This window comes from Pleurodeles waltl, chromosome 9 (assembly GCF_031143425.1).
Source record: "Pleurodeles waltl isolate 20211129_DDA chromosome 9, aPleWal1.hap1.20221129, whole genome shotgun sequence".
Lineage (NCBI taxonomy): Eukaryota > Metazoa > Chordata > Amphibia > Caudata > Salamandridae > Pleurodeles > Pleurodeles waltl.
The window spans coordinates 407,008,216-407,030,287 of NC_090448.1; the positions used below are offsets into that span (position 1 = coordinate 407,008,216).

At 45.4% G+C, this 22,072-nt stretch overlaps 1 protein-coding gene across 1 annotated transcript in view; it reads left to right on the forward strand.

Annotated features, from left to right (window-relative positions):
• Window positions 1-22,072, forward strand: part of LOC138259410 (girdin-like) — a 632,998-nt gene that overhangs the window by 397,821 nt on the left and 213,105 nt on the right. The window contains exon 20 of the mRNA XM_069207157.1: window positions 2,366-2,643. Coding sequence (XP_069063258.1) covers window positions 2,366-2,643 — 278 coding nt within the window. The remainder of the gene's footprint in view (window positions 1-2,365; window positions 2,644-22,072) is intronic.

A 22,072-nucleotide genomic window follows, 5' to 3' on the forward strand; every position in this document is an offset into this window, starting at 1 on the left:
AAGCAGGTGAATCTATGAAAGATCCAATACTGGAGACGAAATTTGGTTATTTACCTGTAACTGTAGTTTTCCAGTATTGGTATCTTTCCATAGATTCACATGCGGCCCACCCCTCTCCCCTCAGAGGCTCCCCTTATTTCTAAAGACTATGTACTTCACACTTGTATGGGAACATCTGAGGGAAACCTTCTCTGTTGGGAGTGTTCTGGAGGGTGCTGTTGCCTGATTGGTTATAGTTCAGATTTGGTTCTTTTTTTAAATAAAATAACATGGGTAGGCTATAACAGTGCCTGTATAGGCCAATGAGGCCTAGTGTAATACACTTACTGCTATGTATATTTAAGGTTACCATGGGGCTCCCACCTTGACGACAGGGATGATTCATGCATGTGAATCTATGAAATATACCAATACTGGAGAACTGCAGTTACAGGTAAGTAACCAATTTACTTTTTATGGGGTTCTCTGGGGCAAATAAAGGTAAAGCGGTACTGAAAAGGACCCTGTAAAAATGGATAGTCCTTTCCATTAGGATCTTCAATGCTTTGGCCAAAATGTAGCCTCTTAAAGGACTCTGGCCTATTCCATGAGGGCCTAAGCTGATACCACTGCATTGGTACATGTGGTCTGTGTCCTGTACATCTGCCAAGCTTCAACATGGGCGTTGATGAACAAGTTCACCAAGCAAGACTGCCTTGACAACCAGGTCCGATAATAAGTGCACTTTGCCACTTCGATCCTGCACGACATTTTGGTCTGAGCCCACTCCACAGATCCTCCACTTTGGAGATAAGCTACTTTGGTTTCTATTCTAAAGGATGGCAATATGCGGTTAGAAGTATCCTTTAGAAGAACAAGTTAGTTACCTTCGTTAACACTTTTCAACTTCTCTAACTACAGATTCCTCACTCACCTCACTTCTCTCAGTTCTGTGCAGTAGTCCATTTTAAAAGGTCCCCAATTTAGATATCTTCACAGTTGTACCTCGAGTTGTACTGTGCTCTAAGAAACTGATGCTGGGGCACTTCTGAGGCAGAATGAAGTTAACATTGAGCCATATGGTGGCACCTAGGAGCATACAGGAGCACTGCTATGAAAACTTTACAGATCCAGTCTGGGGAATATTCTAAAGGTGATGAACCTGCAAATAGATCGAGTATTCACCAAAAAGAATGTTCCCAAAGGTACATAACTTGTTCTTCAGGCACACAAAAAAAGTGGTTTTGAGAACAAACTCAAATTTTCTACCAAGAATGGTTTCCACTTTCCATGTAAACCATATAGGTGAGTTGCCCAGCTTTTTTACCATACCTAGAGACTGTACTAGAAAGGGCATTACACAAGCTAGATGTCAGGAGAGCAGTAATGTGTACTAGATTGATTTAACTAAACCCATCTGCAAAATGAAACCATTTTGTCTTAACATTTGCAAATCCTAACTTAGAAAAGGGTGGTATTGCTTGATTGACTGCTAACTGTACACAAACATATTATACTAGAGCTAATTGCACATTACATGCAATACATATGCCACATTCAACTCAAAAGAAGGAAGCTACTACAGCCATTTTAGGGAACATCACTTTAGCAGACATTTGTAAGGCTGATACCTAGTTGACACCACACAAAGTCACCAAACAGAGCTGTATGGTTATTCAAGCCTGTCAGGAGCCAAAAAGTGTTAAGAACTTTGTTTCAGACCTCTGCACTACTGCTCGCTAGCCACCGCTTGGTGAGGTACTGCTTTACAATCTATATAGAGCATATGTAGCTACATCCACACTGCAAATGGAAAATGTTACCATGTAACCATTTATTCATAGGGGTTCAAGCTACCAACAGATGGTTACAGGATAACCTTTTCTTTTCTGTGCTTGTGGAAGGCACTTTGGCCCTCATGACAAGTGGCTCCTTAAACTATGATACATTCACAATCACTTATTTGCATATGGATTGCAATCACAAGTAGCGTGATGTTTATTGCACCTAGTAATTAGCAGGTGCGATAAAGATCATACAATTTCTTAAGTTTCAGCAGTTCAAAACCTGCTTGAATTTAACAAGAGCAAAAGACCAGGTTTTCACCAGGACATGCAGATGTTTGCTGCAATAAGTACCAAATTGTGAGTTAAGCCCCAAACATTTGGAATATGTGATAATTATTGTATATGATAAAATCTGAACACATCACTGTCAGATTGTACCCATCTGATAAATACGGCATCAGATTACCTGGCCACTCATAATAAGGACCTAAAAGTATTAGAAATAACTGCAAGGCTTGTATCACATTTCATTCTACTTGATTGGTTGTTTTATATATCACGAACCCTCCAGTTACCCTTTTTTACTCTTCTTATCATAGGTGGAAAATTCTGCACTGAGCTCCCAGAACGCCTCTCTCACCTCCCAGGCTTCACAGCTACAGAGCCGTCTGGGTGTGCTGGAGGGAGAGGAGAGGGCAGCTTCAAAGGAGCGAGATGAAACTAGGGCCCAGCACGAGGCACTGCTAAAAGACCATGAACGACTGGCCCAGCTTCATGATCGCCAAGGGGCTGATTTAGAAGGACTGATGGAGAAGCATGGCAAACTGAAGGCGGCTCAGCGTGCCTTGGAGCTTGAGCACAGGGATCTGGAGGGCAGGTATGAACATAGAATGCCTGGGGGTCATGGGTCACAGCATGGCAGAGGTGACAAAGAACTATTGATTGAATACTGTGCAATATTTTTATGCTGTTCTATGTATTATGGCCCTCATTAAGACCCTGGCGGTCTTTTGACCGCTAGGGTTAATGTGTCGGTATCACCGCCAACAGGCTGGCGGTGTATACCTCCACATGAGTGTGGTGGGTTGGCCGCTGCCAACCCGCCACATCTCCACTCAAACCGCTGGGCTGGAGATCTTCATCTCCGACCCGGCGGTTCATAGAAGACTGCTGGCGGCATTGTGAGCCGGCCTACCACCATGGTTTCCGCAGCGGTAGCACCGCCACGAAAACCATGGCGGTAGACTGCTCCCCCCCAGCAGGCTCCCCCCCAGCAAACACCTGACCCCTCCCACTCCTACACACATAGCACCCCCGACCCCCATAGCGCCCCCACCCCCCTACACACATAGCACCACCCACCCCTTTCCCCATATACATGCACACACACACCCACACGTGCCATGCATACACCCATTCACCTCCATTTTCAGACACGCATCCACTCACACTCATCCATTCATGCATTCACTCACACATACTCACATGCATTCAGGCACGCATTCACTCACACATACTCACACGCATTCAGGCACGCATCCACACAAACATGCTCAGACTCATACATACTGACATGCAGACACACAGTCACTGCAACATTCATACATGCATTCACTCACGCATACAACCACGCATACACCACGTATACACCACAACACTCACAGATGCATTCACACATTCATACTCACAGGCAGGCACCACACACAACACCCCCCTCCCCTGTCGGACGCCTGACTTACTTAGCCCGGCGAGGAGGTTGTCCGGCAGGGAATGGGAAGGGGTGCTACTACCGCCGGCAGTGCCCCGTCAGTAGGACACCTCCAGGCCATATAAGTAGTCTTAATACGGCTGGCGTTGTCCTTCTGGTGGGGCGGTGCAGGTGGTAGCACTGCCCAGGCACCTCTTACCGCCATCATGGATACTGCTGGATTTCCGCCCACAGTGTGGCAGAAATCTGGCAGTACCCATTATATGGCGGGCGGAAGAACGCCAGCACTGGCGGTATTCTGGCGCCCATGGCTTCAGGGGTCTTAAGAAAAGACGGCCAAAGTCATAATGAGGGCCTATGTATTTAAATGAAATCAACATTTTTTCAAAGAAATCGGGTGCACTTAAAAATGTAAATCTGTACTCTCTTAGGTTGTACCACTTCTGTGCATAATTTACCCCAATCAGTGCACTGTTTTTAGCCATTTTCTCCTCCTCTTTAATTGGTTTTGTGGACTTTTTTAAATTGTACACATTTTTACATTTCTTGTGCACTTTTATAGAGCTCTGTTGTTTTCTAATCAATGTGGTTAACTTTTTTGAGGAATTCTTTGAAGAATGGTGCACATTTTAAAAGAATTATGGGCCTTATTACGACTTTGACAGAGGGGTTTCCTCGATATCCTGTCCGCTTTATTACGATCTCCATTTAATATAATGGGTTCGTAATACAGGGGACGGGATATCCATCAGATTTCTGATGGAGGAAGCCCCTCCGTCAAGGTCCTAATAAGGCCCTGTGTGTTTTAAATCACAGTACTATAACCCTGATATTTGCCATAAAGTGCTTATGCGATCTTAGATCTAGTAGGTCTAGCAGACCTTATTCCAATATTTTAAAGATGCAAGATTTTTAGGACTAACCTACAGGAACTTGTTATCTATTTTTAATGTAAGGTAACACAGACAACCTCCACCCCCTTTCAGGATTCCAAGGCATTTTAAAATCATGCTAAAAAATAACCCCAAATGAAGGACAAAAATCAAAGCCTATACAAAGTCATCAATTGTGTCTGTTATTTATTCTACAGTTCAAAAGTAGAGGAAAATCTGTAAAACATTAGAAAAATAAAAATGTGTTCAAGACTAATTTAGTAGCCTAGGTGGTCAAGTTTGTTGGTTTCCTCCTTTTAAAATTAAAAACATAGAATTTATCTCCCGAGCTATTACGTTTAAAGGACCCCCACGATCCCAACATGCAGCCTAATGAAGAAGCATCACATAGCATATTGTTTTACCTCAGAAATTCATACTTGCTGAGAACCCCTGCTGATGTCCCTAAATCCCTAAAGTGATAGTGAGGAATTGGGACAAAATGGAGAAAAGGGGTTGGAGAAAACCAGAGCTGGATTTGCCCTGTAGTTAGGTTTGTCTCACTAAGCAATGCCATTGGGGGCCTCTATTAAGCAAACCCAGGACGTTGAGTAATGAGAGACCATCTGTAGTTTAAGAAGAAGGTGACAATTAGGAGTTTGTAATAAGGCTTTTTTAAATAAGTCAGTAATAACAGGTATACAGAGAGTGAAACGCTTGCCCTTCACAAGGACAAAATGTGCTGTAATGAGCTCCCGAAAGGCCAGGAAACCATGCAGGAACCCCAGAATGCCAGAAGACTGTCAGGTCGCCAGCTAACCTCAAAAATATAAGCAGGAATAAACAAGAATACAACAACCGGACAGGAGGGCCAAGGAAGTGGAACTAAAGGGAAACCCTATCTGTGGTGTGGTGGGGTAGCCGGAAAGGGAGAAAATAACAAAGGAGCATGGACGATAAATTGGATGTGAACTAAGCAGAGCAGAAAGCCAAAGCAACTACACAAAGCATTGCCAAGTGTCTGCTGTATGTTGACAGGGGCCTAAAACAGACTTTTGCTCCTAAATAACTCGGAAGTGATCAAGTAACCCAAGAAGTGAAAAATGCATGATGAAACTGTTATACGGTCCAGTTTTCCTGTGAGTACAGTTTCCAGAACCATGTTCTCCAGGCTTTCCACCTTTTCCCTACCCTGCAGGTGACTCAATGTACCTAAGACATCTGAATTTTGACAAAAAAACAAATGTTCCCTTATGTGGCAATGACTGTCACACCATACTCCCATACAGTAGGGTTATAGAATCTGATCCAAAATGATATGTGATGCTGTTGGACATTCCAGAAAACTGCTCCTTGACAGGCACACGCCCAGACCACAATACCTGTAGAAGGCCACATCACCAAGCTTCCAAAGAGACAAACACTTGGAGCATGCATCAGAATCATATCACTAACCATAATTGGCAATTTTAACTGGATTGTGGATGGGAAGCCTTTTCTGTGATTCCATTTTAACTGTGCTTCTTTCAGGGAAAACACAGTTAAAATAAAGTTATGAATATGATTACACCACTGAGAGTCACCATTTATGGATACTTCTGCAACCACAACTCACCCAGTGCACTACTGCTCATGAAGTCACATTTGGCGTTACATCTCACCTCACAAACAACATTATTAGTGACAGCACTATTGACACCACAGTTAGCTTCACCATTGAGAACATTGATAAACTAGACAATCAAACTTTGTACAACCAAAAGGCTTATGTAAACTACACAGCATGTCTAGGTATAGTAATTTAAATTTCACTTGGGTCACCATTGAAGGTGTGATAGCTATGAAACTAAAATCATTTTTGCTATGCCAAAAAGGCTTAGAGTATAAAGTCTGCCTTTCAGGCTGATGATAAACTTCTGAGAAGGTGATGCAACTGAATCAGCTGGGTTTGTTAATTTTGAATGGGGATTAGGTCCTCCAAGGAGCTGGGTGCAGGGCTTGGCAAAAAGCAAGGCTTTCCTGCATTCCCCATTTATATTAATGAAGGCCATGCACTGTGGACTGTGTCCTTATGATGATCAACTGGGGAAATCGCTGATTGAGAGACCCAGTGCTGAACTACCTCTACGCACAGCAGAAGGCAATGTGCAGGGTTAATATCCATAACAGGTTCTGAACAGGTCTAGCCAAATGTGAAGCCCAGCCCTCACTCCCCAGTCTGATAGCCATGTACAGTGGCTGTGTCACCAAAAATGTGTGTGGCCAACATGAATGCTACATGGGTAAGGTTCACACAGAGCTGGACATAGTACTTTGCCGAAGGTGAGGTGATATATCAGAACAGTAAATGACAGCAGCAGGTAGCAACACAAAATCAGTAAATAACAAGGAATACGGAAATAAACAAAAGTTATCTGTAACAAGTGGGGTCAAGAACAGCGCATTGGGGGTGGGTTTTGACTGCATAGATATCCATAACTGTAAAATTTCAGTGGTTTTTCAATTTAAACTCAAATCTTTACCTTCACTTTAACTGTGTTTGTTAGGGGATAGCCGAGGTTGATTAAACACGTTAATATTTTATGAATAAATGGAACTATAACTTTTTCAGTGTTTTTATGATCCACTACAGCCAACTGCCATATTGCATCATGGTGCATCCTCCATGTCGAGAAACCTTGCTGGATAGGCCTTCAAGCATGTGCTGCAGGATTCAGTCATTCGGCCTGGTTTGTGGCCAGGTCCTTTGTGCAATCTCTGTGCTATATATGTCTTTCGGTCATGTGCATCAAGAATTTGTCACACGCCTTGACTCTGGTACACATAGTGCATTTGTGTGTGTCTGTGTTTGTATGTGTGTCTATGAGTTTATACAAAGTACACATAAAACATGCCCATTCACACCTCTGTAGGTAAGGCTGACATCTCCCTCCATAGAAAATCCCATATTTGCCCAAATAAATATTAGCTCTGACCCCCCCACCTTCCTTGACCAGCTTGCACCAAACCTTGTCAAAATGACATTCAGAGTTGGCGCAGATTGGTAAAGTGGTTATAAAGTTGTATCGGGTCAAAATCAAATGTTTCTTCTGGAGGCAAATTTTAATGAAACAGTTATCTTTTCAACATTTGTTGCCATCTCTTGGTTTTCTGAATGTTTATCCAGCCATTTTAGAGACATAAGCAGAAATCTGAATGGACATTTTGAATGAACAGACTTTTATATCCAACCAGGAAAATGCAAATACTCCTTTGAGAACTATAGAACTAAGTTATAAAAAGGGGGTGTACAGCTTAGGTGGAAATGTTCATAAACATTTGGAGGAGACTGAAAAAAGAAGCAGTACCACAGGAGAGCCAACTCTGCAATAAGCATAAATGGATGTGCTTTGTGCCTGCCCACATATGCAGATTTCTTCCTGACGAAAATTAATAGAAGAAAAGAGCATTCACACATGTAGCCCCTGGCTTGGCAAGGGCTAGGAGTCGGGTGTAATGCTTAACAGACCTGAAACTGCCACAAATATTGTCACTTTAGTAGCGAAATAAACCTAGTGGAAAGATCCCAGCTTCAAAGCACCACTCCCCAAGAGGCAACCATACATCAGATTTCATAGTACATGTGTGAAAAAGATTTTATCTGGTATGTGAGTGAGCATCAGGTAGGAAGCGGAAGGGTCACATGTGAATGTATGAACAGTACCAACGCTGAAGAGCTATAGTTGTAGGTAAGTAACTTGTTTCTTCTACAGCATTTGATCTTTTATCGGTTCATGTCTTGAATTAGACTAGTAAGCAGTATCAAGCTATGGGAAAGTACGATGAAAACCACCCACTGCTGAAAAAGCTTGAGGGAAAAAAATTGGCCCCAAGGGTGTTTTTTCAGGAATTAATGCCTCTGCTATACTTGCGTGAAGAGCCTATGTGGGAACCTATGTGTGCAATTAACAGACACCTAGCTGAAAGCACTGGCATGAGAGGTAGAAACGCCTTCTTTCCAACATGAGCCATGAATTTCCTTGTACTTACCTTATGTCCACTGCACAAAGGTTACATTCTGTTTGTGAAAAAGCATGTGCTGCGAGATTTGAACCTGATTCAACATAAAACGGAAGCCAGTTATAGCTGATCTGATTCACAGATTTCTATGCTGATTTCAGATTACATTGCTATGTACTGCATGAGAAAAGATTACAGTAGTACGTGAGACACTAAGTAGCAGGCTTGCATATATTTCCAAAAAAACTTAAGGCGTTAGGCAAAATGTTTATCACACTATAAATGCCTCTTTGAAATACTTGTTTGCATCAGTGCAACCAAGGTAGCCTTACAAATTAATGGACAGAAATGTCTCATTCCCTCAACATGAATAGATCGGCGCATCGCATAGACACTTCCACAGCTATCTTTGTGGTATTTCTATAATGAGGAATCAATGCGCTTATTTGCTAAACCTCCCAATGTCTGTTGTGTTTTGACTGACAATATTATTTTCCAGACCTCATGAATCTAGACCGCAAGAAAAAAAAATAAAGTTTATGAAGAGGCCAGCCTAGAGAAATTTACTTACATTAGGAAGAATTCTTACAGAGTAAAACATTCCCTATGTTAAACACTCTGTATTCTTTGTAGAATCTAGAAACTGGAGCCACAGATATGTACAAGACCTTCAATCATTGTAAGTGAAGGTTACACAACTTATTTAATTCATTGCTAACTAATGATCCCATAATATTTGACTCACTTGATCAACCTCAGGCTCCATGTGAGCCTCTGGAGTGATTGGCACATGCACATTTCTCTCAAAATCGCCATTTTACAGCCTTTTGCTGACGTAAAGTAGCTCTTGTTTGCAACTGGGCTGTAGACTATAAATGGCTAGGTCACTGCTGGAGCATTTCTATCCTTTGCAGAAATCAATGCTCATTGAGGTGGATGGCTCTTTGAACCCAATAAGTGGTGTGGTAGAACCGCTAACACAATTTCTATACAAACCCTATTAATTAAAACACTGTGGGGGTCATTATGACCTCGGCGGTCTTTTCGCAAGACCGCCGTGCTGAAGACCGCCAGTGGTGGTGGTCTTCCGTGCCGTGTATAATGATCGCTGGCAGGCTGCCATCTTTTTTTATACGGAACGCCGCCAGCAGCCATACTCGCGGACGGCGGGAAAGAGGAGGTTGCTCAACCTCCACCGCCACGTCAACAGAACACTGCCCACTGAATCACGTCCCATGATTCGGTGTGGCAGTGTTCTGGTAACGGTGTTCTGGTGGCGGAGCTGCCCCATGGATCCCGTCCCCTCCCGGAGGATCAACAGACAAGGTAAGTTGATTGTTCGTTAGGGAAGGGGGTGGGGGGGTGTTGTGTGTTGTGTGCGTGCATGGGGGTGTGTGTGTGAGAGTGTAGAGGGGGTGAGTGAGTGAATGTATGCGTGCAGGGGGGTGCTGTGTGTATGGGAAATGTGTGCGGGTCAGACGGTGTGCATGTCTGTTTGTATGTGTGCGGGTATGTGTTGTTGGGGTGTATGTGTGCGTGTAGGGGTATGTATATGTGCATGTTCGGTGTGTGCGTGTAGGGGTGTGGATATGTGCATGTTCGGGGTGTGTGCGTGTAGGGGTGTGGATATGTGCATGTTCGGGGTCGGGGTGGGGAGGGGGGTTGTGCCGCCTTTAGGGGGGTCACAGGGGGGGTGGGGGGTGTTGGGGAGGATTCGTGGGGGGTAGCAGGGGGTGGGGGAGACCCCTATCAGTGCCAGGGAAGGAATTCCCTGGCACTGATAGTGCCTACCGCCATGGATCTCATGGCGGTTCCCAACCACCTGAGATCCATGGCGGTGTGCAGGGTCCTGATACCGTTGGTGGTCTAGTGACGACCGCCGGGCTGGAAGTGGTGGATGACCGCGGCGGTTATAATTCAATTTTTTTTTTTCCGCCGGCCTCTTGCCGGTCTTACCGCCGCTTTACCACCGACTGCCAGGGTTGTATTGACCCCCTATGTCCAATGTAGCCACGGAATGAAAACTCACAGTCAGAAATAAAGTTAAGGGGTTTTATTACAAACAAAAGCTTACAGTGATATATGCACTTAACAATGCCAAATTATAAAGATACATAGGGGGTCATTCTGACTTTGACGGGCGGCGGAGGCCGCCCGCCAAAGTCCCGCCGGCAGAATACCGCTGCGCGGTCAAAAGACCGCCGCGGTAATTCTGAGTTTCCCGCTGGGCTGGCGGGCGACCGCCAGAAGGCCGCCCGCCAGCCCAGCGGGAAACCCCCTTCCATGAGGATGCCGGCTTCGAATGGAGCCGGCGGAGTGGAAGGGGTGCGAGATTTTCAGTGTCTACTTGGCAGACACTGAAAATCTTGGTGGGGCCCTGTTAGGGGGCCCCTGCAGTGCCCATGCCAGTGGCATGGGCACTGCAGGGGCCCCCAGGGGCCCCGCGACACCCGTTACCGCCAGCCAGGTTCTGGCGGTCAAAACCGCCAGAGCCAGGCTGGCGGTAAGGGGGTCGGAATCCCCATGGCGGTGCTGCCTGCAGCGCCGCCATGGAGGATTCCCCGGGGCAGCGGGAAACCGGCGGGACACCGCCGGTTTTCCGTTTCTGACCGCGGCTGTACCGCCGCGGTCAGAATGCCCATGGGAGCACCGCCAGCCTGTTGGCGGTGCTCCCGCGGTCGTTGGCCCTGGCGGTCCATGACCGCCAGGGTCAGAATGACCCCCATAATCACCAAGGCCTCAAAATAAGTTCAGGCAAAGTAACATTAACAAAACTAAACATTCAAGAAGAACAATACATATCAAAAGAAATGTCTGAGATATGGAAATAATGTGTTGCTCAGAGTTAACAATCATTACTCAATTCAAGTTAGCAGAGTCATAATTAGGATGAGCAATGAAAACCCTACACCTAGCCAAATCAAGTTAATACATGTGTGGGACAAACACATGCAGACAAAAGACAAAAAGCACAAAAAGGGTAAAAATTATTTGGAAAAATACAATCCCGAACAGAAGGTTACTAACTAAGGTGAGTAAAAGATAAATAAAGAGGGAAAGCGTTAGCATAACAGAAGCTCGATCAAGAGTCTTCTGAAGGGGATTAGGCAAAGATTTCTAAGTCTCAAAGGGAATCTCAAGAGAAAAAGTAGAGAGGAAGATACCTTTCCAAAGAGCACAACAGTCAGGGACTCTTCATCAACAAATCATCTGGGTCAGAATTCAAAACAGCATCTTGCCCAAAGTCCAACTGGGAACTATCATATCAAAAGTCACAAAGCATTCAAATTCGCCAAAGGTATCAGTCCATGTCACGTTGAAAGGGCATCATCCAGTAATAATTGAGCACACAACTCCAAGTTGAAACTTATACATTATTTCCCAAGGTTTCCATGAGAACATCTTCCATCCATGTGACTCCACGCAAGTTTGAAACAACTGTTTATGATGAGAGTCCCAAGTTGCACAATGTTCTTTCTCAAGGGTGCTCAAATGTATTCTATGTCTAAACAATGGAGTCTATTACCAAAATCTAGTCTTCTCATGGAAAAGTAACCTGAAAGACCGTTCGCGTTACAAAATGAATCAGCATTTCTAACACAGTCACAAAATGTAAACTCTAGAAGTCTCACTTATGCTAATGCAAGAAATCATGAGATTACATTCAATTATTATTTCTTAATAAAACACATGTAATATGAAAACCTATGAATTCAGCATTAATAACACTTCATTAATATAAAAAATACATTTCATATTAAACTAAAAAGCTTTGTTAATGCTTTTCATTAAATTAACAGAGAAGTGCATTTTTCTCATTTTCCACACACTTTAGATTCATTAATCATTAGAAATTCATTGTTTCAATATGTGCTGTTAGTCTAGAATCTAAATTACATTATAATTTCAATTTAATCTTTCTAGCATGTGATTTAATTCAAATACCACCTGAGACGATCTCTACAATACAATCAAATGCACACTTAAATTGCTTGTCAGTGTAGCTTCTACGTTTTACTATTAATACTTTGATTAACATAAAGCATAAACTGTCCCTTCTCTTCCAGGGGATCCTCATCAATAGTCATAAACATTGAATATTCCCGCCCTCGTGCGGGGATCCCGGAGCATATATAAAAAACACACATGCATAAGTATGAAATATACATGAAAAATATAAAAAAAATTAGTAGACAATTTTCATACCAGATTCATGTATACATGTGCACAAGAGCAATGCAGACTATATTAATAAACAGGCTAAAATGCTTTATTTCTATGGAGTTTTTTATTTTTTTTATTTTTTTAAACACTCCCTTTTACAATTATGAGAAGAAACTTTCCAAAGCCCCATAGCTGGGCCCAGGAAAAAAAGCAGTAGCAACACATGTGAAAAAAGAGAAAAAACTACTTTGAAAACAATGGAGCATTATTAGCCAATAGGCTGTATGCAGGTTAATACAGCAGAACCACAAAATTTGGCACCGTGCCTTTAAAGACCCTGAGCACCTCCAGTATCCCACCATGCCTCAGGGGTGAAGGAGAGGTGACAGCTAGTTCACAGTTAGGTCAGTTCTTTTTTCCGGCTTCTTCTGAGAGGATCCTGGAGCATTCAGCTCTCAATTTTTTTCAGAGAAAAATATTTAAAAAACAGTGTTTTTCTACCTTCACTCAACGTTTTTCACCTTTGTCTGAGTGAGGGTATTTTGTCCTGACTGGAAAATGCCTTCTCTTTTTGTGAAGTGTCCTTCCTGTGGGAAGAAGAAGGCCCAGTCTGATCCACACTCTCTCTCTGTATTGTGTGTTTGCCTCAGAGCCACTGCCCTGACACATGAAGGCACTGTAAGAACACATCCAAAAGGACTCTGAAGGACAGAGAGAAAATCAGGCTTCATGGTCTTCATGAGAGGCAGAAAACATTGTCCTCTTCGCTTCCCAGGCAGTCAACAAGCCATTCTCAGGAGAGATAGGCTAGATCGACATCAGTTGGTAAGAAGGTGCCTGTCTGTTCCCCGTCGACGTCATCGCTGCCGCCGTCGCATCATCACAGATCGCCGTCAACGGCGACCCGACCACCGTCGATGGATACGACGTCGAAGGCGCATAGCCATCATAAGGACAGATCTCCGTCGACGGCAACCCACCGATCGACGTCGAGCCAGCACCGCTGTGCTCGTGCGCCGTCGAAGGCATCGCATCCCTCGACGGCACGGAAGACGACATCGAGATCGCCTCAACAGAGAGAGCAGAGCCCTCCGTCGTCAGCGGTCCATCACTCGACGGCGAAGCATACGACGTCGAGCCGAGCACATTCAAGGGACCACAGGTCACTGTTGAGGCGCTCGACTTCGAGACCTGAGCAGTCCATGGTACTTCCTACGACGTCGGTACACCTTTCGACGTCGAGACAGGTGCTGCCTAACTCTCAAGGGGAAGAGCGTCAGCAACCACCGGCTGACAAGAATGTCACTCCAACAAGTCCAGTGGTCTCCAGTGATCGTCTAGGCGGTCAAGGGCCGCATGGTCAGGGCACATCTCGCCCATAAACCTATCGCCAAGGTGGTTGTAGAGTCTTAACAAAACGCCTGCTTCTCCAGACTCTCAATACTCGCGGATGTATTCACCATCAGCTTCTCTCCCGAGGACACCATCGCCAATGGCGCATACAGAACGGACTTGTTCTACGTCTCACCAGTCTGCCACTAGGCCTCGGCGCACTTCAACAAGATCTAGGAGCAGGTCACGCTCCCAAAGAAGATCAAGGTCAAGATCGCGCCATCATAGAAGGTCTCTTTCTTGGTCCACATCGTCGAGGTCTTCCATAAGAGGTTACTCCCCGACTCTGACGGATTCTCCACCAGCTAGAGTTTCCCCGGTGGACTACATCACAACTTTCAACTAGGTGCTGCTCAGGGGAGTACAAAAGCTGAATATTGATGTCCCGGAACCTTCAACCTCCTCGTCAGTAATCTTTGAATCCCTGCAACACAGGGTGGTTTCAAAGAAATTGTTACTGCTCGTGCCTGGTCTTCTCCACCCAATCATGGAGACTTTTTTAACGTCAGCAAACCTCCGTTCAGCTCCCGCTAGGATCTTAAAAAAATACAAGGCCCCTGATCAAGATCCTTTGTTTCTCAGGGCTGATCCACCACCAGACTCAGTCATATTGGCCGCAGCCCGTAAGACGCATTCAGTGTCGTCATCCTCTACGGTTCCACTGGACAAGGAGAGTAGACACCTGGACTCTCTGGGGAGGAAGATGTGTGGCATGGCGGCGTCGATGATGAAGGTCTCCAGCGCCTCAGCACTCCTAGGCAGATATGATCAGTCACTCTGGGACTCGCTGAGCAGATTTGCAGAAAAGCTGCCTAGAGAGAACAGGCAGGACTTTCAGGAGATCCTTCAGGAGGGAAGTCTGGTGTCCAATCAGATCATCAGTGCAGCAGCAGACGGTGCAGACTTGGCAGCACATGGTTACACGCATGGGGTTTGTGCGAGAAGATCTTCCTGGCTGAGGCTCACAGGATTAAAGCAGGAAGCGCAACAGCGTATCATTAATCTTCCGTTTAATGGAAACTCGCTATTTGGAACCCACACGGATGATGAGATGGCACGTATGTCGACACCATGAGGGCAGTGGGCCTCGAGAAAAGGAAAGACTTCAGGCGAAGATACAGGCCTTACGACAGGCACCTTTTCCAACAGAGGGTTCAAACCCCTCATTGGTCCCAGAGACCACAACAGAAACAAGGGCGTCCCCTCTTCCAGTCTCGCAAAGCCACACGAGACCGAGGATCAAGCAGACCTCAGCAGTCTGCCCCTAAAGCCCCCGCAAAACAATGAGGATTCGCTTTCCTTAATACCGTACACCACTCCGGTTGGGGGAAGTATCACAGCGTTCACTCACGAGTGGCATGGCATAACAAAAGACAAATGGGTGCTGAACATTGTAGAGAGTGGATACTGTCTTCTTTTCTGACAACCTCCACCTCATTTGCCACCAACCAAATCGAGACCTGCTCACATGAGCTTATTTCGCAAAGAGGTTTGCGCTTTGTTACAGAAAGAAGCGATAGAAAAGGTGCCAGCCTCACAAAGAGGAAAGGGGGTATACTCCCGCTAATTTCTAGTAGCAAAGAAGGGTCGGGAGGGAGTCTTTAGACCGATTCTAGACTTGAGGCTGCTGAACAAATACATAAGGATGCTGGCTCTTCACCAGATTTTCCCTCAACTGCATCGAGGAGATTGGATGTGCTCCATAGATCTGCAGGATGCGTATTTTCATATCCCGATCATTCCCAAGCATCGGAAATTCCTATGATTTGTGATAGCCTCCGAACACTATCAGTTCAAGGTGCTTCCTTTTGGCCTAAAATCGTCCCTCGCGCATTCTCCAAGTGTGTAGCAACGGTAGCGTCGCATTTAAGGAAGCAGAAAATCTTCATTTATCCATACCTAGACGACTGGCTACTGAAAGCCTCCTCTCCAGAACAAGCGAAAAAGCATCTAGACATTGTGCTTAGTGTTTTCCAATCTCTAGGTCTGCAAGTCAACTTCCAAAAGTCCACCCTCATCCCAACACAAACCTTCCACTACCTGGGAGCGATACTGAATACAGAGCTCAAAAGAGTGTATCCTTCGGAGGAACAACTGTTATCAATAAGGAAGAAGTGTCAAGACCTTCTGGGTTCCCCCGCGCCTACGGCCCGTCAGGTGACATCTCTGTTGGGCTCCATGGCCTCTTGCATTTTCATTGTCCTGAGCGCCAGATTTCATATGAGACCTCTTCAAGAGGCTCTAGAGGAAAACTGGAATCAACACACAGGCCACTGGGAGGACAGAATGCTTCTTCCGGTAGGGGCGCGGCAATCATTACAATGGTGGATGCGCAGACGTCACCTATCCGTAGGAGTTCCGTTTCATCGCCCAATTCCGTCCGACACTCTGGTAATGGATGCATCGCTTCAGGGCTGGGGAGCTCATCTGGGTTCCCTTCAAGCTCAGGGCTTGTGGTCCAGCAAAGAGAAGTCGTACCATATCAACCTGCTGGAGCTCAGAGCAGTCCATCTGGCTCTCAAATCGTTTGCTCCATCGATTCGGGGAAAGTCTCTCCTGGTGCAGACGGACAATACGACGACAATGTATTATCTGAACAAGCAAGGAGGGACGAGATCCCGGCCACTGTTTCGGGAGTCTCAAGCCATTTGGCATTGGCTCACAGTGAGGGGAATGCCTCTTACAGCAATTCACCTTCCAGGGCAGCAAAACGTGGAGGCGGACTTCCTAAGCAGAACCCTCGAGGACGCCTACGATTGGGTTCTTCACAACGAGGTTGTCAAAGACCTCTTCGTTCAATGGGGTTAGCCTCAGTTGGATCTGTTTGGAGACGAGGTAAACAAAAAATGCCCAGACTTTGTGTCCAGATTCTACCGTCCGGGGTCTTGAGGGAATGCCCTGTTGATCGACTGGTCAGGGATATTTCTCTACGCTTTTCCGACGATTCCCCTGATACCAGCAGTGATAAACAAGCTGGACAGATCCAACACCAGAATGATTCTCATAGCCCCGCAATGGCCTCATCAGGTGTGGTACACTTATCTCCTCAACTTGTTAGAACAACCGCACAAGAGACTGCCGTGCAGACCGGATCTCCTTTGCAGGCTAGGAGGCAAGATACTTTACCCTAACCTTCCCTCTCTGAGCTTGACGGCATGGCTCCTGAATTCCTGCAGAATGGGCATCTAGGGCTCTCTAGGGTTTTCCATGAAAATAGAGTGGTTCTAAGAACTCATCCATCATTCTTACTGAAGGTGGTGTCGGATTTTCACATTAATCAGACTATTTCACTACCAACTTTTTTCCCCAAACCGGATACTCCGGCGGAGAAAGCTTTGCACTCCCTGGATTTGAAAAGAGTGCTAAAATTTTACCTGGGTAAGACCAAAATAATTAGACGATCTCACCACCTGTTTGTAAATTATGGTCATATGAGAACAGGCGATGCAGCTTCAAAACGAACCATATCTATATGGATAGTTTCCTGTATTGTTACTGCATATCAATTAGCTAACAAGCAGTTATTGGCTCGGCCTAAGGCTCATTCGACAAGAGGAAAAGCAGCTACTGCTGTCCTCCTTAATAATGTTCCAGTCTCTGAAATCTGTAAGGTTGCTACATGGAAATCTGTACATACATTTACTAGGCATTACTGTTTGGACTCAGATGCCAGAGCAGACGCTCAGGTTGGGCAATTTGTTTGCATAGTGTATGTCCTTTTCCTGCATTACTATTAGACAGTCCGCAGAGATAAGGGATGGGCTTGCTAATCTGTTCAATGTTTATGACTATTGATGAGAATCCCCTGGAAGAGAAGGATAAGTTACATACCTGTAAATCCTAGTTCTCTTCCAGGGGTATCCTCATCAAAGTCATAAACAAACCACCCTCCTCCCCGGACGCAAGTCTCCTAGAAGTGCAGGACAGACCATCTCTCTAATCTGTTGGATGCGTTGTCACCGTAAACAAGTACTGACCTAACTGTGAACCAACTGTCACCTCTCCTTCACCCCTGAGGCATGGTGGGATACTGGAGGTGCTCCGGGTCTTAAAGGCACGGTGCCAAATTTTGTGGTTCTGCTGTATTAACCTGCATACAGCCTATTTTCTAATAATGCTCCATTGTTTTCAATGTCGTTTTTTCTCTTTTTTTCACATGTGTTGCTACTGCTTTTTTTCCCTGGGCCCAGCTATGGGGCTTTGGAAAGTTTCTTCTTATAATTATAAAAGGGAGTGTTTAAAAAAAAATTAAAAAAATAACTCCATAGAAATAAGGCATTTTAGCCTGTTTATTAATATAGTCTGCATTGCTCTTGTGCATATGTATACATGAATCTGGTATGAAAATTGTCTACTGAAAAATGTTATATTTTTTGTATATATTTTTATACTTATACATGTGTGTTTTTTATATATGCTCCGGGATCCCCGCACGAGGGCGGGAATATTCAATGTTTATGACTTTGATGAGGATACCCCTGGAAGAGAACTAAGATTTACAGGTAAGTAACTTATCCACTTTGATAACCTTTGTGACACGAGGGACTCTGTTAAAATTTAGACTTCATCACATCCAACATGTATGCACAGAATACCTTAAATCGATAGACCCTATAAACTCAGATCCCTATATTTGTCACCTGCTGGCGGGGGCTAAGAACATTTAAACTGAAGGCTTGGCTTTTGTGAGAAAAGCAAAGAGACAAGAGTGAGAAAATGTGAGCTGTATACCAATGGAAAAAAAGCCTTTCCATACTAGGACATAGAAAAGCAAAAGAATGAAGGTATTGATAATGAAGTATAAAGTCACAGGAGGCACATAACCTGACCGTATTTAGTAATGTTAAAAAACAGAAGTTGAAATGGATTTCATTTTTGCTTTGTTTTTTGCAGTATATTTTGTTTACCTGGAATCAAGACAACTTGCTTCTCCTTTATAGAGAGATCTGTTCATACAAGACACTTACAGAAAAGATCAGCACTGCTGTAAAGCTGAAATGGAACAAAATCCAAGATCTTTCATTTATAACTAGTATCAAGTGTGCATGGTTAGTTAAAATCACAGAATGCTAAATATTCTAACAGATTGGGCAGATTCCATTATTTGCACATAAGGAACCACGGATCATAGCATCTAGATTATGGACCAAAGCTTAGATGTACCTTTTGACCTTTTGCTACAAATGTATGTGGTAACTATAAAATGCAAAGGTAACCAAAAGGCAGCAGCATGTTGTTCAGGTTCAGTGGGTAATACACAGTCCACATGTGTATGTGCAGTGGAATTTGCTACAAAGAATGCTATTACACCAGCTGAAAAGCTGTAAACTTTGCAAGTCTGAATGGAAGAAGACTGGGAGCTTTACCAGGAACAAGAAAGTTACTGCATAGCTGTGTGCTTAATTAAAATGAAGGGAACCGCTTAGTGGAATGAAATATTTTAAAATAGGGACCCTATCAAGTATTCATTAGACCCTAAAAGAGGAAGTCACCATACAATTTTTTGGGTTGGGCTACGATGGACTAAGACATCTTTGCTAGCTTCAGAACATACAGCAGAAGGGGGATATCAACAACTCATTTAGTTCCTCATTATGACATTGGAAGTAAATTCCGAATACTGCTGTGGTGACTGCCGCCAACATACTGCCGTGGAGGCGAACATCCGTCTGCCAGATTATGACACATACACATAAAACCGATGGAAAACAGCAACAACCACAAATCTGCCAGACCCACTGAACGCGATAAACTGTCAGAACTACCACCCATACCGTTATGCCACCAAAACAACGCCCTCCAAATAATGACCCACGAATCACCACAGCGGACATTCAACGGCGCTAAACAATTGGCGGTGGACACCGCAACGGCTGATATGGCCACCCAAAAACAAAACAAGACAACATTGGCCAGAACCAAAAACCCATCCCTGACACAAATACATACTCCACACACCCACCAACAGCACTATAACACGACACGACCGCTACACTTTGCCACTCCAATCCCAGAGAGAACTGCACACACATACCGCAACTACCCATTCATCCGTCATGCACAACACACCACACACCCCACCACTCCACACAACACCCATGTCCCCACAAAGGCACCCCCGATTCACTGATCAGGAGTTGCGGGTAATGGTGGAGGAAATAGTCAGGGTAGAGCCACAGCTGTTTGGAGCACAAGAACAGTAGATCTCCATTGCCAGGAAGGTGGAGCTATGGCAGAGAATCATGGACAGGGTAAACGCCATGGGACAAAATCCATGCACAAGGGACGACCTAAGGAAGAGGTGGAATGACCTACGGGGGAAGGTGCATTCTATTGCATCAAGGCACCATTTTGCCATCAGGAGGACTGGCGGTGGACCCCCACCTCCTCCCCCACAGCTGCCAGCATGGGAGAATCAAGTCTTGGCAATACTGCATCCTGAGGGCCTTACTGGAGTAGCCGGAGGACTGGACACTGGTGAGTCTTCGTTTACAACCTATCACCCCCGCCCCATACCTGCATGCCATCTCAACCAATCACCCTGACTCCCTTTACCCCACTCCATCCCCCACCGTGCACCACCCCAATTACCAAACCTAAATGCCAAGCCCTGCATGCTATACCCACTGCATGCACATCCCTTCCAGCTCTGCATGCACACCCACCACCAATGCATGCACAGCATGGAGAACTAACAATCCCACAATCCATCACCACACACTACAATAGGTGGAAGGACAACAACTTTGTCATTGAGAAAGCTAGGATTGTGGAATATGTCACCGACAAGTACCATAACACATCACTTACATCCCCACAGGTGCCCCAGCCAATGTCAGCATCGAGAAGGTGCCACTGCTACCCAGTCCCCCACCATAAGATGCCCCCAGCGATGACAGCAACTCAGGAGCTCTGGATCTGGATGAACTCCCTGGCCCATCAGGGACCACAGGTCAGTCGGCTACCCCATCGCACAGCGAGTCCACCACAGAGCACCCCCCCCTCAGAATCTAACACCACAGCAGCCAGCCAACGCCCCCAGACCTCTGTCCCCAGGACACATCAATCAGTAGTGTGCCCACCTGTAAAGGGACCCGAGTCAACACCACACAGGCAAGACAATGAGGGTCCTGGTGTCAGTGGGAGTGGGCACACCATTAAGGGGACACAGGCACATGGGGCCAGGGACAGTCGGAGGACAGCTGTGCGTCAGGGGGAGGACAGGCCCTTGCAACCGACTGCCCAGGAGGCACTCACAAATGTCCTAGGGGCATACTAACAATCCCAGGACAGGATGGGTCTGGTGCTCAACATCATGCAGGAGAACCAGCAGCTACAAGGGGAACACCTCCATGAGGTAACGCAACAATTGCCGGCCTTGAATACCACCATGGCCTCCATTGTAGGGGTGCCGGGTGACATGCCCAGCATCATGCAGGAGTACACAGCACACCAGCGGGCCGCTACCACTAGCCAGTGTACTGACCAGCCCTCCACATCTGCTGCAGGTAGTGGACAGGAGGCCCTGCCCCAGGACCCACAGTCCACCAGCTCCCCTCCCCCTGCAGAAGGTGAACCACCCCGCAAACGTTCCCTGCGACCCAGACAGACATCAGAGACAGTTGCCAAGACCACCACCAGGAAATGAGCCCCTCCAGAATGTCCCCCTTGTGTTCCACTGTGTCACCATGTCCACTTTGAACTGTCATTGCTCCCCTTCCTATGGCCCCTTGGACACTGGACCTGTGTAACAAACAGACTGGCCCACTACACTGGACGTTTCCCAACCATCACCCCACTCTTTTGCACTTTGCATTGTATACCTGATTTATTAATAAACACCCTTCGACACAACTTGAGTAGTAGTGCTTTATCTGAAGGAAATGTACAATGCATGGAACTGTATTGAACTATATGATCCTGTGCAAATGTCCTGTAATATGTTGATCCATCCTACACATGTGTCTCAGCAGTCTGTACACATCGCAGCATTACACTGTTGTAACCACAACAACATCTGCAATAAGGAAAGACATAGGTGACAGTCAGTTGGGATGCAAAGGTAGTGACTGGCATTATGCTACAGCCACACAGCACAACACTTACTTGGAGAAATGTTTAGTTCAACAGTCTTACCTGAATGTCATTAGAAGTACTGCTGTATTATATTT